At 42.9% G+C, this 14115-nt stretch overlaps 1 protein-coding gene across 6 annotated transcripts in view; it reads left to right on the top strand.

Moving 5' to 3' along the window:
* Positions 1-14115, top strand: part of App (amyloid beta precursor protein) — a 216812-nt gene that overhangs the window by 68285 nt on the left and 134412 nt on the right. For all 6 annotated transcript variants that reach the window (XM_087576826.1, XM_087576824.1, XM_087576823.1 and 3 more), the window contains exon 3: positions 1164-1293. In XM_087576826.1, the coding sequence (XP_087432952.1) occupies positions 1164-1293 (130 nt within the window). The remainder of the gene's footprint in view (positions 1-1163; positions 1294-14115) is intronic.

Genomic DNA, 14115 nt, shown 5'->3' with positions numbered 1-14115 from the left:
TTATCTACTCCATCTGATGGCCATATTTATATTCCTTGCAATTACCAATAATTGGGACTTTCTCTGATTCTTATAATTTTTTTTTTTTGGTTCTTTTTTTCGGAGCTGGGGACCGAACCCAGGGCCTTGCGCTTCCTAGGTAAGCGCTCTACCACTGAGCTAAATCCCTAGCCCACTTTCTCTGATTCTTAATTTTAATTCCTAAACTCTCCCAAGCACTGTCCTTCCTGGCTCACTTTCTCTAATATGTCTTCACCAAACCCTTTAGCCCATTCCAGAGTTGGAAATCTGTTGTCTTACCACTTTTTGACTGTATCCAATTCCCTTCACAATCTCACCTTCACCTCCTGGATTAATCACCTCCAGTTAGAGCCATTTGCTTCCTTAAAGCCTTTAGTAAGCTATTTCTATGGTTATTTATCTGGCAAAATGGCTCACTTTAGAGACATATTTTGTATTACTATTTTTCTTTCAAGTCTCTACCCATTATTATTACATAGAGGTGGTTTGATATTTTAGTTGATTGAGTTTGACATTTCATTCCAAGTGATCAGCAAACAGCATGATTCACAGAGAGCAGTCATCACAGAAAAGAGATAAGTAGTTTATTACTGAAGGAGGAGAATTCCTGAGTGCCATCCTTTAAATGGCTCTCTTGAAGACGCTCTTAATAAAATATTTTTATGTAAACTATTTTGAGGACAGAGTCTGATTTTTTTGTGTGTGGGAACTGGCTGTGTGCCGTGCTCTGTGCATAAAGTATCTGTCAGATAGGAGTGGGTTGAATGTAAGTAGAGATGATATCCTTAAATATATCAATCCCAGTGTTCCTTCAAAAGCTGTGGTCTTCACTAGTCATTTATTTTACATAGAAAATGACCTCATGCTTTCAAAAATCTCTGCTTTGCCACGTTGCTACTTTAACTCCCCCTGGACAGTGTCTGAACAGGCAGCTCAACGCAAGGCACCTTTGAGTGGACTACTGGGTACGGTCACTCAGGTCTTTTCCTTTGTAACAATGTTCATGCTTGGCCAGAAGCAGAGCAGAAGCTTAGCTCTCAGGGAATAACGGGACCTTCGAATGACAGTGAAGGTTTGACACGTTCGTCTGTGTGTCACGCTTTGCCAAGAGTAATGACTTCCTCTTTTCCCATGCTCCCTAGGTCTACCCTGAACTGCAGATCACAAACGTGGTGGAAGCCAACCAGCCAGTGACCATCCAGAACTGGTGCAAGCGGGGCCGCAAGCAGTGCAAGACGCACACCCACATCGTGATTCCTTACCGGTGCCTAGGTGAGCCAGCCAGCCAACCTAGCTGGTGCTGATGGGAGGATGCCTTAGTCAGGTCATTTTCACTCGTGCACTGCTCCTTCAGTGTGTTACTACTACCGTAGTGTGGGTTCCTATCTGCGGGTTTCCTATCTACAGATTCATCCAAACCAGGGTGGGAAAAAAAAAGTGGAAGAACAAACTCCAAACAAGCCTGTATCTGTCCCTATGTATCATTTAAATTGCATTAATATTATAAGTAAGGAGAGGTGATTTATTTATTTATTTATTTATTTATTGTTCCTTTATTAGTTGTTGTGGTGCTTGAGAATGAACATAGGACTTCATAAAGGTTAGGCAAGCATTCTACTATTAATGTGTATCCCAAGCTTGGAGGAGGGAAGGTACAGTATGTAAGAACTTGTATGTAGCTTATAGGGAAATATTAATTTCCTATGAGACTTCAGATTTTAGTGTCCACAATGCATGAAAGACTCCACCCAGTGAATGCCACACAAGTGTATTTTACTGTGTTTTGGATGTTGCAGGTACTGCCCATATTCTTTTAATGCAAGAACAACATTTCTTAGCTCTCCTGGCCCCCAGCCAGTCCTGGGTCTACTGAGTAGAAAGTATCTGCTGGTGAAACCTCAGAGTCTTGCCAAGGAATCTCATTTACATTGTCCAGTTACAAATGGCAGGCCTTGTATATTTCTTCACAGGGTTTCACAGAAAGAATATAATGTGAGGTTTCCCTGCTCTTGCTAATTCCTCACAAAGCCCTTTCCCGCGGTACCTCTCATTCCTACAGTTGAGGATGAATGGTCAGGAAATATATTTGCTGGGTTGTTTGGTTTTCTATTCAGATCAAACTGGAGGAAACCATGTGCTCACAGAGGCCCCAAATCTTTTACTGCCTACAAATTTTGCTTTCACTTTTATCTTAAAACAATAGAGTCCTTTTGTCTTTTAGGAAAGCTACCTGAAGTCCATTTTCAATCTTGTCACACCTCCTTGCTGGCATTTCCTTGTGAACAAGCCTGGCAAAGGTCAGGAATTTGATAAATTCCATCTGAATGTTTCCCATTGTTATTGATTAATAAGATTGTGAGAATGGCAATCTTTATATGGAAGCTGTAGGCAAATGTTGATGACTTTGTATAAAGTCTAAAAGAAATCCATTCCTCTGTTGAAGGGCATCTGGGTTCTTTCCAGCTTCTGGCTATTATAAATAAGGCTGCGAGGATGGGGAGGGGAACAACCATAAAGAAGGGGAGGGGGGGGGGTTGGGGATTTAGCTCAGCGGTAGAGCGCTTGCCTAGGAAGCACAAGGCCCTGGGTTCGGTCCCCAGCTCCGAAAAAAAGAAAAGAAAAAAAAAAAAAAAAAAAAAAAAAAAAAGAAGGGGAGGGGGGAGGGGGATGTTCGCCCGGAAACCGGGAAAGGAAATAACACTCGAAATGTATATAAGAAATACTCAAGTTAATAAAAAAAAAAAAAAGAAAGAAAGAAATCTTTTTTTACAGAGTCTCCATTCCCTTCCCAGGTACAAGGAGGTGATTTGACTTCTGACATTTTAGCTGTAAGGGCTCCAATTAAAACTTAGCAAATAGAGATAACTACTGGAGACTCTAGGAACTCATGTAGTATTTGTTTAGCAACGGATTCCATAAGAGCATTCTGGAAGCTGGTGGAATGGTTCTGCACTTAAGAGTACTTGCTGCTCTTCTGAAGAGCCTGAATTCAGTTCCTGGTGCCGAGGTCAGGTGACACACAATTGCCTGTAGCTCCAGGAGATCTGTCACCTTCTTCTAGCCTTCAAGGGCCCTTGTGCTCAAATGCACCTCCCACTCCTATTTTTTATATATTCTTTAAAGAACATGCTGATTTCTGCTCATTTATACATGTGATTTGAGGCATCAACAGAAAACACAAGGGCGTTAGAATGAAGATGCACCCATGTTTCGCATTCCATGAGGAAACAGTGAAGACGATGTTCAATCAGATCCTTAACCATTGGATGGTGTGCATCTCCTTATACCTCCTTATCCCTTTAATCCCTGATTAGACTTTTTAGCTCTTTGCTGTATGGTTGAAAGTCAAGATGTAATAAGAGAATATAACATGAAAAATGGGCAGGTACTGAATTCAGACCTCGTGCTATAGAGGGTTAGCCAGAAGCCAGATTTTATACTGCAGGCACACAGGAACTATCAATGTCTTAGTTTTCATCATGATAAACCTCATTATATCAACCAGGGACAGTCTCACTAATTTGCCTTCTCATCCTAGTTCCTGTAGGAAACACCAGTTAGTGACCTGCCCTAAGCTTTTCCCTCAGCTGTTGGAGCATAATTTCAGGGGTTGAGGAATTGTCCACGTGATCCTGTAAGAAAATGAGGAGGACTGAATTCCCTGCTGCCTCTGTCTTCGGCAAGGACCAGATTTCACTTTCATCTTCTGAATAGATTCTGAGCTCCTTTGATGTTGAAGTCCATAATTCAAGGAGGCAGGCCACTTGTGACATGTTTAGGAAATTTCCCAGGTCTGGTGCAGCATCTGATATAAATCAGCACACTGACTCTAACTGTTCCTGACTGCTAATAGACTAGATGATCATTAGATACTCCCAGCAGGCATTTGGCCTGTTTGAATCTTTTATTGTATTTCCCATCTTATAAGTCCCTGGTCTTTTCCCATTGGACCTGAAATAGACTGTCGATTGACAGGCAGAGAATACCTGTCTCTTGCTTTGCCGCTGAGCTTCAGTTAGAATTAAGCGTTGTTCATCTCTTAGGCAGTGGCAAATTTTCTAGGTGTTTTAAATATGTTACACAGGGCATATAAAATATGCCAGTGTATATGTGTGATGTATCTTCAGTTTTGAGAAAGCAAATTAAAGGACATACATCTCTCATGACATTGTTTGTGTGAGTATTTCAAGTTGGAACTCTTTACCTACCGTCTCCACTCCTTCCCTCCCTCTTCCCCTGACTTCCTGATCCGTCCATCTTGGTGTCACGTCATTAGTGGCATAGTGCGTCCACTGGAATTGCTATTCCATGATGCTGCCGCTGCTGGTCTTCCTTCAGGAGTATAAATGTCAGTTGACAAAGAAGTTGGATTTCTTGATATAAATCACAGAGCCGTAGTATGCTCACATTAGGACTAGAGCCTACAATTTCTTGATTTCTTTTTTTCTTTATTCTTTCTGATGTTTTTAAAAAAAAAAAGAATTGGGCCTGGCAATAGTGGCCCATGCCTTTAGTATTAGGAGACAGAAGCATGTGGATCTCTTGAGCTCAAGGTCAGCCTAGTCTACAACGTGAGTTCCAGGACAGCCAAAGCTACACAGAGAAACCTTGTCTCAATGCCTGCCTGTTCAAAAGTATTAAAACAACTATCCACTTCATTTATAATCATGCAAGAAAGGTTGTGAATTTGAGACAATAAACATTAAAATTCCACAATAGATATCATGTTGATAAAGGTGGCAACTCCCGCCTTTAATACAGACTAAATCACAGTGCCAAAGTTTTCTGACAATTACAGAGGTAGTCAATGACATTCTTCTCTATAATTCGCTTCTGAAACAAAGAATTATTGTTTAGCACTAATCTACAAACCCTCTGGGACCTCCCACTGTATCCAAACATATATTTTAGACAAAGGAGAGTTTTACTGAAGTTAATTCCCACAAAGACATGACCTAAAAACAAGAGTAAAATTGTCTGAGGCATTGCCATATCGAAATTCAAAACATTCCAAACAAATCTTGAGAAAAAAATCCTGCCATTCCTGGCATGCGACCTCCCGACCCCTGTCTCAGAGGAAGGGACAGCATGGCGTTAGTCGAGTTCTCTCTTCACCCCGTGTTTGCCTTGGATTCCTTGCTCTGCAGTATCTCTCATCGCTTGTGAGATGGGGAAGTATATCACGTTACCTTTGGCACCATTCTCCCACGGAATGGATGGCTTCCCTTCCATCCATGGAAGGAAGGCTGGCTCTCTCCCTTCACTTTTTATTTTTGATAATTTCAGAACCAGAGTACAGGATCTGACATGATGGAGTAAACATCTTATCATGTACCATATGCGGAACTCAAAGCACATCATTCATCGTCCCTCAGGGAGGCGGTGGTTTTAATTTTTGCTTTTTTTTTCCCCAAACCTTTTCCATCTGAATGACTTCTCTTCATGGTATAATGGATCCACTATTGAAGTTGGCGCACTTCTGCACTCGTGTCTGCCTAGCGAGGCTACAGCACATTGCCTAAGATAAATCACTGTTGCTTTTACAGGGCCAAAGCACAGCTAGTAGTGTAATCCAAAACAGGACTGAGAGGTTGAGGAACTACAGGGCGACACCACAGTATCCCTCTGTTGCTAATGAAGGTACCGGGCACGTGCAGGTTGTAGTGGCCTTGTGAAGAATGAGAAATTAAGTTTTGAATTTTAGACAACTCTGCCTTGATTCCTAGATGGCTGCTTCTTGAATAATCTACAGCCGTCTCAGTCTTCTTTAGGTCAAGCAGTTTGTACTTGGTTACCTGATAGATAACTATTCAATAGAGGTTATGTCAACTTATGCCCCACAGATTTTTGTTATTATTGTTTTTTTAAAAGGTAAAATATTTAAGAGTAAAAAAGTTGCCAAAATTTGAAAATAGGCAAGAGAATGGAAGGACATTTGCTTTAGACTTTAAATATCCTATAAATGTCCAGAAACCTAAATGTCAGACTCCAGAGAATTCATAGACTTACCTTTTTTTTTAGTTTTACTATGCTAAATTAGAAATTAGATACCATCGTCCCTGATAATAGATCTACAAAGTACTTATTAACACCATTTTACTTATTCTGAAAGTAAGAATTTTATCAAGAATACTGAAATGGAATTAATAAAGATATTATATTTGACTGATAAAATACTGCTGGCCAGAGCAGGAGGTGATGGGCTTTTAAAATAATTATCTAAACTTAGCACTAAGAATATAAGAATTGACATGATATAACAGTGAGTCTAGAACCCAAGTTAAAAGGCATTTATATCAATGGGTGCTATGGCCAAGCTTCGTGGCGCAGGCCTTTAACACCAATACTCAGGAGTCAGAGGCAGGCAGAGTTCTGTAAGATCTAGGCCAACCTGGTCTATATAATGAATTCCAGGATAGCCAGGGTTGCAAAGTGAGACCCATCTCAAACAAACAAATAGAAAGGAAGGAAGGGAGAAAGAAATGAAGGGAGGGAAGGAGGGATGGAGGGAGGGAAGGAGGAAGGGAAGGAAGGAAGGTTGACTTAAGCATCAGTACGTGAAGAACGCTCTTGTTATTTTTCTCCCCAATGGGGATAAATTCAGTCCTTTGTTGTATCATGGTAGTTACCAAGTAGCTCATTAAACATTCTGTTTTATACATACCCCTTGATGAATTTCATATCCCCGATGATGTGCCTCAGGGGCCCCTTTTCTCTGTCCCTCTTTCTAATTCTCTTTTCCTATGAGCGAGTCTTCAGCTTTGGCTCTGATCCCTGACAGAGAAAGTCCCAAGGCAGCAGTTGGGCAGCAGTCTGGAGAGCAGCAGGTGCAGATTGCAAAAGAGTGGGGAACGCCCCAGAAGTGGGGCTCTTGAGGAAGAGGTGATGCTGATGGGTTACCTACTGTAGAGTGCCAGACCCTTAGAATCCTGTCCCAGAGTTTGGGGAAATTATGGTGCTGACAAAAACATAGAAAATGCATCAAATTTTAAAGTGTGGGCTCTCGTCACTAGTTTTAGCAAAAGAAACACAAAACATGGTAAACAACATCTTTTTATTAAGATACCAGACATCAGTGTGAACAGCTATGTCAGCTGTGTGGTTAGTAGGCTCTCTGTCAATCCGCAAGGACAAGGCTCTTAGATTTTTAGCTCAGTACACAGCTGGTTGGTCCCATTGTTTTGTGCCTATGGTGAGGTAACGTGGTGATGGGATTACATGGTGGAGCAAAACTGCTCACCTTGTGGCCAGCAATAAGAAATAATGGGAGGAGAGGAAGCTAGGGGCGTCTCCCACCTCTCTTTGAGGGCAAGGCCACCAATAACATAACCTCCTCTCCCCTCCAGGCTCCACCTCTCAAGCCTTCTTCCACCTCTTTACTTGTACTTTGGGGAGACATTGAAGATGCCACCTGCTCTGCCCATCTTGATGGAAGTGCCATATAAGGCTATGCTGGTAACCTGGGTGCGAAGAGAAGGCAGTAGACTTAAGTGTGGTATCATCTCCCGCTGTGGGAGTCCAGTCACCAGCACTCACTGGTTCCCTTGGACTCTGACTGACTTGTTCCCTTTCATTAGGGTTGCCTATGGGAGCATGGAAAAGAGCTAGATTATAGGAGTCATACCAACATCATTAAAGAAAATGTCTCATCTTCCGATTTTAATGGCAGTCAACTGTGAGGGTATCGTGTCAGGGAAGTATTACATCAGTGAACTGGAGAGTCTGCTTAGGGAAAAGAATAATTGTAGGGCTATATTAGGAATAAATACTTCATGGTGCAGAAGATTAACAATGCTTTCTTGCAATGCTTTTGCATTCGGAGATAATTGGTTTCTGTGTGAAATATAAGCTCTTGGGTGATTAGGACTTTTGTTCGCTCACCAAAAACTCCCCAGAGCTTAGAACATGTCACAGCCCCTTCCTTCCCGCCTGTCAGGATGTGTTGAAAGAATGAACCGGAGGTTTAAATGAATGGGGGGAAGGGAGGGGAAAGGAGGGACATCTCTTGAAAGGCAGAAGACACAGGGTGGAACCTCTCCTGCCAAACACTTCCTAAGGTGACAGCAGGCATCATTTGCCTTCTGTCAGCCTCTGCTGGTATTAGCGCAACTACAGTCAGCATGCCAGGAGCTCCCTTAGGGTTTACCAGTTGAATGATTCTAGCACAGTGTTCATCAACCACCACTGCTCCGATAGGAAGATTTTAGTCAGAATTCTGAGTCTAAAAATCTATGGGTACCAATGGATGTTTGTATTTTTATAAATTATTGTTTGTGACTGGAGAGATTATGACTCAGTAGTTAAGAGCTGTTCCTACAGAGGACCTGGGTTCAGGTCCCAGCGCCCTTATGGCAGCTCACAGCTGTCACACCTCCGAGTGTGAGGTAACTAACAACTTCTTTGGGCCTCTGGGCATTCCTGCATGCATGTGGTTCACACGCGTGCGCGCACACACACCACACACACACACACACACACACACACACACACACACACACCCCAAACAGATAAACAGATAAATGTTTTTTGAATTGTGAAAAGAAAGGAAAAGTATTATTTATTGTGTGTATGCACACATGCACTCATAGCGTGAGTTTTGTGTTTTATCGTGGTGCAAACGTGGAGGTCAGAGAATAATTGTTTGGAGTCAGTTCTCCTCTTCCGTTCTTACCCAGGTTTCTTGATCAGAGTCAAGTCACCAGGCTTGGATGGCAAACATTTTATCCTCACGAGCTAGCTTGCTGACCCTCGTGCATACATTTTCCTCAAGAGGTTCTTTAAGTCGTCTGTCTCTCTTTTCCCTTGATGAAGACCTTTGCCTTGCTGCCTGGTTGATTTCAAGTATCACTAACATCTAGGCTTCTCTGGTTTTCTTTGTTTCTTCAGAGAACCCTTGGCCTCACGTCAGTGTGCTGAACCCATGCATTTCTTGAGCAGACATCTTTGCTGTCCTTCACAGTTCTGCCTCCTGATGTGGTGGCTGAAGGTCACATGATGGCCTCTTAGCCTTTGACCCCTCCACAATCAGGCAGTGTCACGAGTTTCTTTCTCCTGCCCCGGTTATCTGTGACATCACTGTCCATCAGATTCTTCCTCCCGTGACCTTGTCTTGCTATTCCTTGCCTGTGGATTCCTTCATTCCTTGTTTTCTATCACAGGCTCATGTGTTTTTGTGGAGTTCAGAAATCTGGTGTTTTTCTACAGCCCTTCTTCCTGGTTGTTCATTTTATATAGCACACATGATTGCCAGAAAATTCGGTCTGTGCAATGGTTTCCCTAAGCCTGTCCTGAGTTTTTATGCCCAAGTCCAGGTTTCTCCTCTGGGCAGAGTTTCAGATTCTGTGTGACCTTGGGAGTATTGGCACAAAGCTTACTTGGACATTTCAGGGGAGGTGTGTGCCAGTTCCTTATGAAGAAATGGTAGGCAGTGGTCGAGAGCATTTGCCTGCCATGAGTGGGGGTTCTGGGTTCTAACTCCAGCACTGCCAGACAAAACAGCACTAATTAATAAAATTTGAGTTTTTTTTTTAGATTAAACTATACTTAAGCAGTATGATATTTTTAGCACTTCATTTATTGCGGAATACCATTTGCAATGATTAAGATTTGTGATAGGAAAGGAATAGAGTTATTCTCAGCCTTCCGAAAAATATGCAGGTAGGTGTGCCTGTGAGCTCACATACATTTGTGCGCATGTGCCCACGCTCATGAGAGAGGGAGAGAAAAAGAAAGAGGGGGGCATTTGTGAGTCTACACCCAACCCACTATGCCTGTTCCTTTCTTGGACTCCAGGTTCCTCGAATAAGAACTAATTAAGTCCATGTGAACCAGGAGCCCTGCTGCCAGTACCTGGCCAGCGTTCATGGACTGACTTTTAATATATTCTAAAGTGGTGCTGGGTAATTAACACATTCTTAAATTTTGCTTCTTAAAGAGGATTTTGGAATGCTTCAGTGTAAGTATAAGTTTTGTTGCAAAGGATCTCTTTAAAACATAGCTGTGGTCTCCGTTTTAGAACTACACTATTTTGTGAGGAGAATTTAGGATTGCACTAAAGCTAGGGACCAGGGATATGGCTCAGTGGCTAGAGATGCTGGTGCAGAGGCTGGGAAAGGTGAGTTCAGTCTCCAGATCCTGCAGAGAAATGACTCCTGAGAGCTGTCCTTTACCTCTACATGTGTAGCGACATGCACTTGCCTGAATTCACACACACACACACACACACACACACACACACACACACACACACTGAAAAAAATTAAATTATAGCTGGAAAGAAGAGAGTTGAAATCATCTGTAGGCAGAAGGCTGCTTGCCGTAGAAATGCTAACTGGAGTTGCCTAACGAGTGAAAACTGACAAATGCTTAAAACTCAGGAAAATGCACATATGACCTATTATTTATTGATGTAGTTGAATATTCTGTTGACATGGGACTTGTTATCAAAGATGTCCTTTGTACTCACTTGGCTTTCCAAACATCAGCTCTGTTTTCTCGGAGAAATGGGCTACTGTGTCACTGTGCTTGTAGAATGTGACTTTCCAGGGGTCTGTGAAAGTAGCCATCCCTCCTGCTCTAGAAACCGAAGGCTAAGGCTTGGCAATAGCCAAAGAGCTTGAAGAGAACCGCAGGATGAACTGAATGTGCGGCTTATCATGTGACATTCAGTGAGGTCAAGAGGAAGAAGTGACTTTTGGCATCATTGTCCTTCCTGGTGAACGACCTTAAGGGCATACTTCTTGTGACCTTTTAAGCTTAGATGGCAGAGCTCTTATAGCCTGCTAATGTGAGTGCTGTTGACAATCTGCCTCACTCATACTTTTTCTAGAAGAGTCTACTAGCTATTGTCAGATTCCCTTGGCATTTTTCCTAAACCACAACGTTTTTGGGACCAAACAGCTCAGATCCGAAGGACAACTTTCCTTGTAAGTGCCTTTGCCTCCCCATCATCATTTTACTGGAGAGGCAGACATCATACCGTTTGAAGAGGGGGGAAGTGCCCCCTCTAGTTATTACACGCCTTAGTCACACAGTGTCCTCCTTTGTAATTGTTTAATATAAAATGAGAGATTTCACTCTCCAAAACCCTGTTTGTATCTTCTTACTTTGAGAAATGACTCAAGTGCATTTAAAAGCTCGGTTTCTGCTTGCCCAGAATGCTTGCTCTTCAAAATATCTGCTCCCTGGAGAGGTAAATCAAAGTTAGTCTTTTCATGTGACTTTGGATTGTTGACCTGGAAGACTTCGGGGTAATGGAATGGGCTTTGGCTCCCTTCACTGTTTTCTGGTTGAGTACCCAGCCTGGAAAGGAAGGCGTGACTGAGCATGTGCAAAGGGGAGGTTGGGTGGAGTCTGACAATGTTTGAAGCATGAATACACCTTCATCCCATGCCTCCATTTACTGGAGAAGAGAACCTTGTAAGCTGCCTCACCCATGGATGTGCAGCAGCTCGTAAGGGTGCTTATTTAAATGATTTTGCATATTCAAATGATTGCACAGCCAAACAAATGCATTCATTCTCTGCCTGGTGAGTAAAAACTGAATGACACTTGTGCTCCCTCTGAAAGGAACAGACGTTTTCATTATCAAATTCAATCAAGCAGAAAAACTGGGGAAGGAGCAGCCATCTCCATTTATTTGATATGATAGGAGAAGATTAGTAGGTTGAGGAAGAGCCTTGTTCTCATTTTGCTATGTGACACAAGATGTTTGTCACCTTGGAAATAGTTTTTCTTACTTAGGTTATGAGTATGACGCCAAACAAAAGTCTCAGATTACATGTATCTCTTCAATTCACTGTGTAGGTATTTCTCACTGTGGGGGGAGAGGAGTTCTAGTTATACATTAACATTCTATATCCTCCTTAGATTGAGAGCCATTGTTTATCAGTTGTAAAAGCTTAACTGCTGTCTTTATGCTCTGGTAGAGTCCCCGTCTGACTTGGATTTTGTTTGCATCCGAGGGTGTAGTTCATCACAAAACTCCGCACCAAAGAAGTGGATCAGAATCCTCCGGGGGAATCTGCTGCCAAAGCGTAGTTAGAGATCTATCTTTTGAAGCCTTAATATAATTATTTCTTGCCCAAACCTTTCTCCATCCAAGTCCAGAAATTCAATTATTTCAGCTCTCTGAGGAGGGATGAGCTCCAGAAAACTGATTTGCAATAATGAAACCGAGCCTTGTTTACAAATCTGAGTGGTGCTTTCTAAGATCAGAGTGGCACGGTGACAGAGAAAGGTGCCCATTTATCTAGGGCTCATGCCCCTTGAAATGATCGTGTTTGTGAGAACACAACTGGAAAGGACATAGGTCATTTCTAAAGGAGCTGGATGGATCCTGCTTCATTTTTACGTCTATGAGCTACTGTGTCGCTCATCCCTCTGTGTGGCTGAGACAATGGTAAATCCTAATTCCCTTTTCTGTGCTTTCACAGAGCTCCAAGAGCTGACCATAGCGTTCTGGTGCCCAGTTAAAAGCTGTGCCAATTTCAAGTGGTATGGCCTCCTTTCTTCACAGTTGACTTGTTAAGTGCTGTGACTTTTCCTCCCCCATTCTCTTCTTTCTCCTCATAAGGTATCTGACCCAGTGAGAAATGGGCCATTTTTCTTTGTGTACAGTCAGGGGATTTGAAAAGTTGGTTGGCAGAGCTTCCAGGGACTAAACCACTATCGAAAGACTATACATGGACTGACCCAGGGCTCCAACTGCATATGTAGCAGAGAATAGCCTTGTTGGGGCACCAGGTCTGCCAAGGTTGGATCCCCAGTGCAGGGGAATATGGGGCGTGGGGGGATAAGGGGGATGTATAGGAGGAATACCTGCATGGGGAATGGGGAGGAGAGGGAATGCAGACTTACGGACAGGAAACCGGGACGGGGAATAACATTTGAAATGTAAATAAAAAATATATCTAATAAAAAGATTTTTTAAAAGAAAAAAAAAATAGAAAAGTTCGTTGGGCACCATGACCTCTCTATATGTCTAGTCAGTGACTAGAAATGTCAAACAGAAGGTCAGCCTTGGAAGAGTAGAGAAAGTGACTGAATCCTCAGGCCTGGGCGGTGTTCCTGAGCGACAGTGGAAAATGATCAGAGGACAGAGCTTTATATAATCAGAACTGTTAAAAGGTGGGGTATCGGAAGACTAAGAGCTCCCTTCACAGAGAAAGCCAAGAACAAGAGCTGTCTGGAATGGGGGAAGCCCAGGGAGAGGACTGAAGATAGGGAAGATGGTGGTGTGATGGAGTGGTCAGGGAACCTGGGGACCGAGACCAAAGCATTAAGCGTTGACCTTGAAAGAACAGTAGTTGATAAACACAGGCTGAGCCACTCGGAAAGGACTGGAACGAGCCAGCAGTGGGCTAGAGCTCTGGCAGAAACTCTCTCTCTAAGTGCCTCTTGCTGTCTTGATTGTATAGCCTGCATCACACAGGGGTTTCTGGACACGGCGCATGGAAGAACATACCGTATCTTTTTCCTCCCGCTGCGATGTCAGCTAATGACTGGTGGTTGTCTTGCCTCACCATACCTCAGCCTGGTTGGCGTTTTTGTAAGTAATTATGTGGGTTTTTTTCTCCCTTTCCCCTTTTTTTTAAAGCACCCCATATAACTCTAATTAATTGCATCTTTTTTTAAAAAAATCTATGTGGTTTTGAAGGTTTTTTTTTAATGAGGCAGAAAAAGGAAATCGTTGGGAGAAAGCGGAGGAGGCTATTTGAGTTTCAAGAAACAACGTGATTTAAGACGGTGTCCCTGCAGGGTCTGCTTTTTGGCTCCTGGGAAACAAGACTTGAGTTTCATCAAAGGAGGCTGAGGCCTGGTGGAAACTGACGCCCTTTGGCTTCCACACCTGAGTTAGACAGATATCCATAAATACAAAATATAACAGCAGAACTGTAGAAAGTGAATGGGGAAGAAGGGCAGTGAATGGTAGTACAGGTTAGGGTCGTAACAAGGCGAATCCTGGAGGAGCACCTCACGGCACCTATGCCGTTCACGCTCACAGGATGAACGGTGTGGGCACATAGGAAATCTGTGCAGTGTCTGTGAACACTTTCATTCAGATGCAGCCTCCTGTGAACCCCTGTCTGGGGC

The sequence above is a fragment of the Rattus norvegicus genome, chromosome 11 (genome assembly GCF_021556685.1).
Source record: "Rattus norvegicus strain SHRSP/BbbUtx chromosome 11, alternate assembly SHRSP_T2T, whole genome shotgun sequence".
Classification (NCBI taxonomy): Eukaryota; Metazoa; Chordata; class Mammalia; order Rodentia; family Muridae; genus Rattus; species Rattus norvegicus.
The sequence above is the reverse complement of the archived record's forward strand: the minus strand, read 5'-3'. Positions and strand labels throughout refer to the sequence as shown.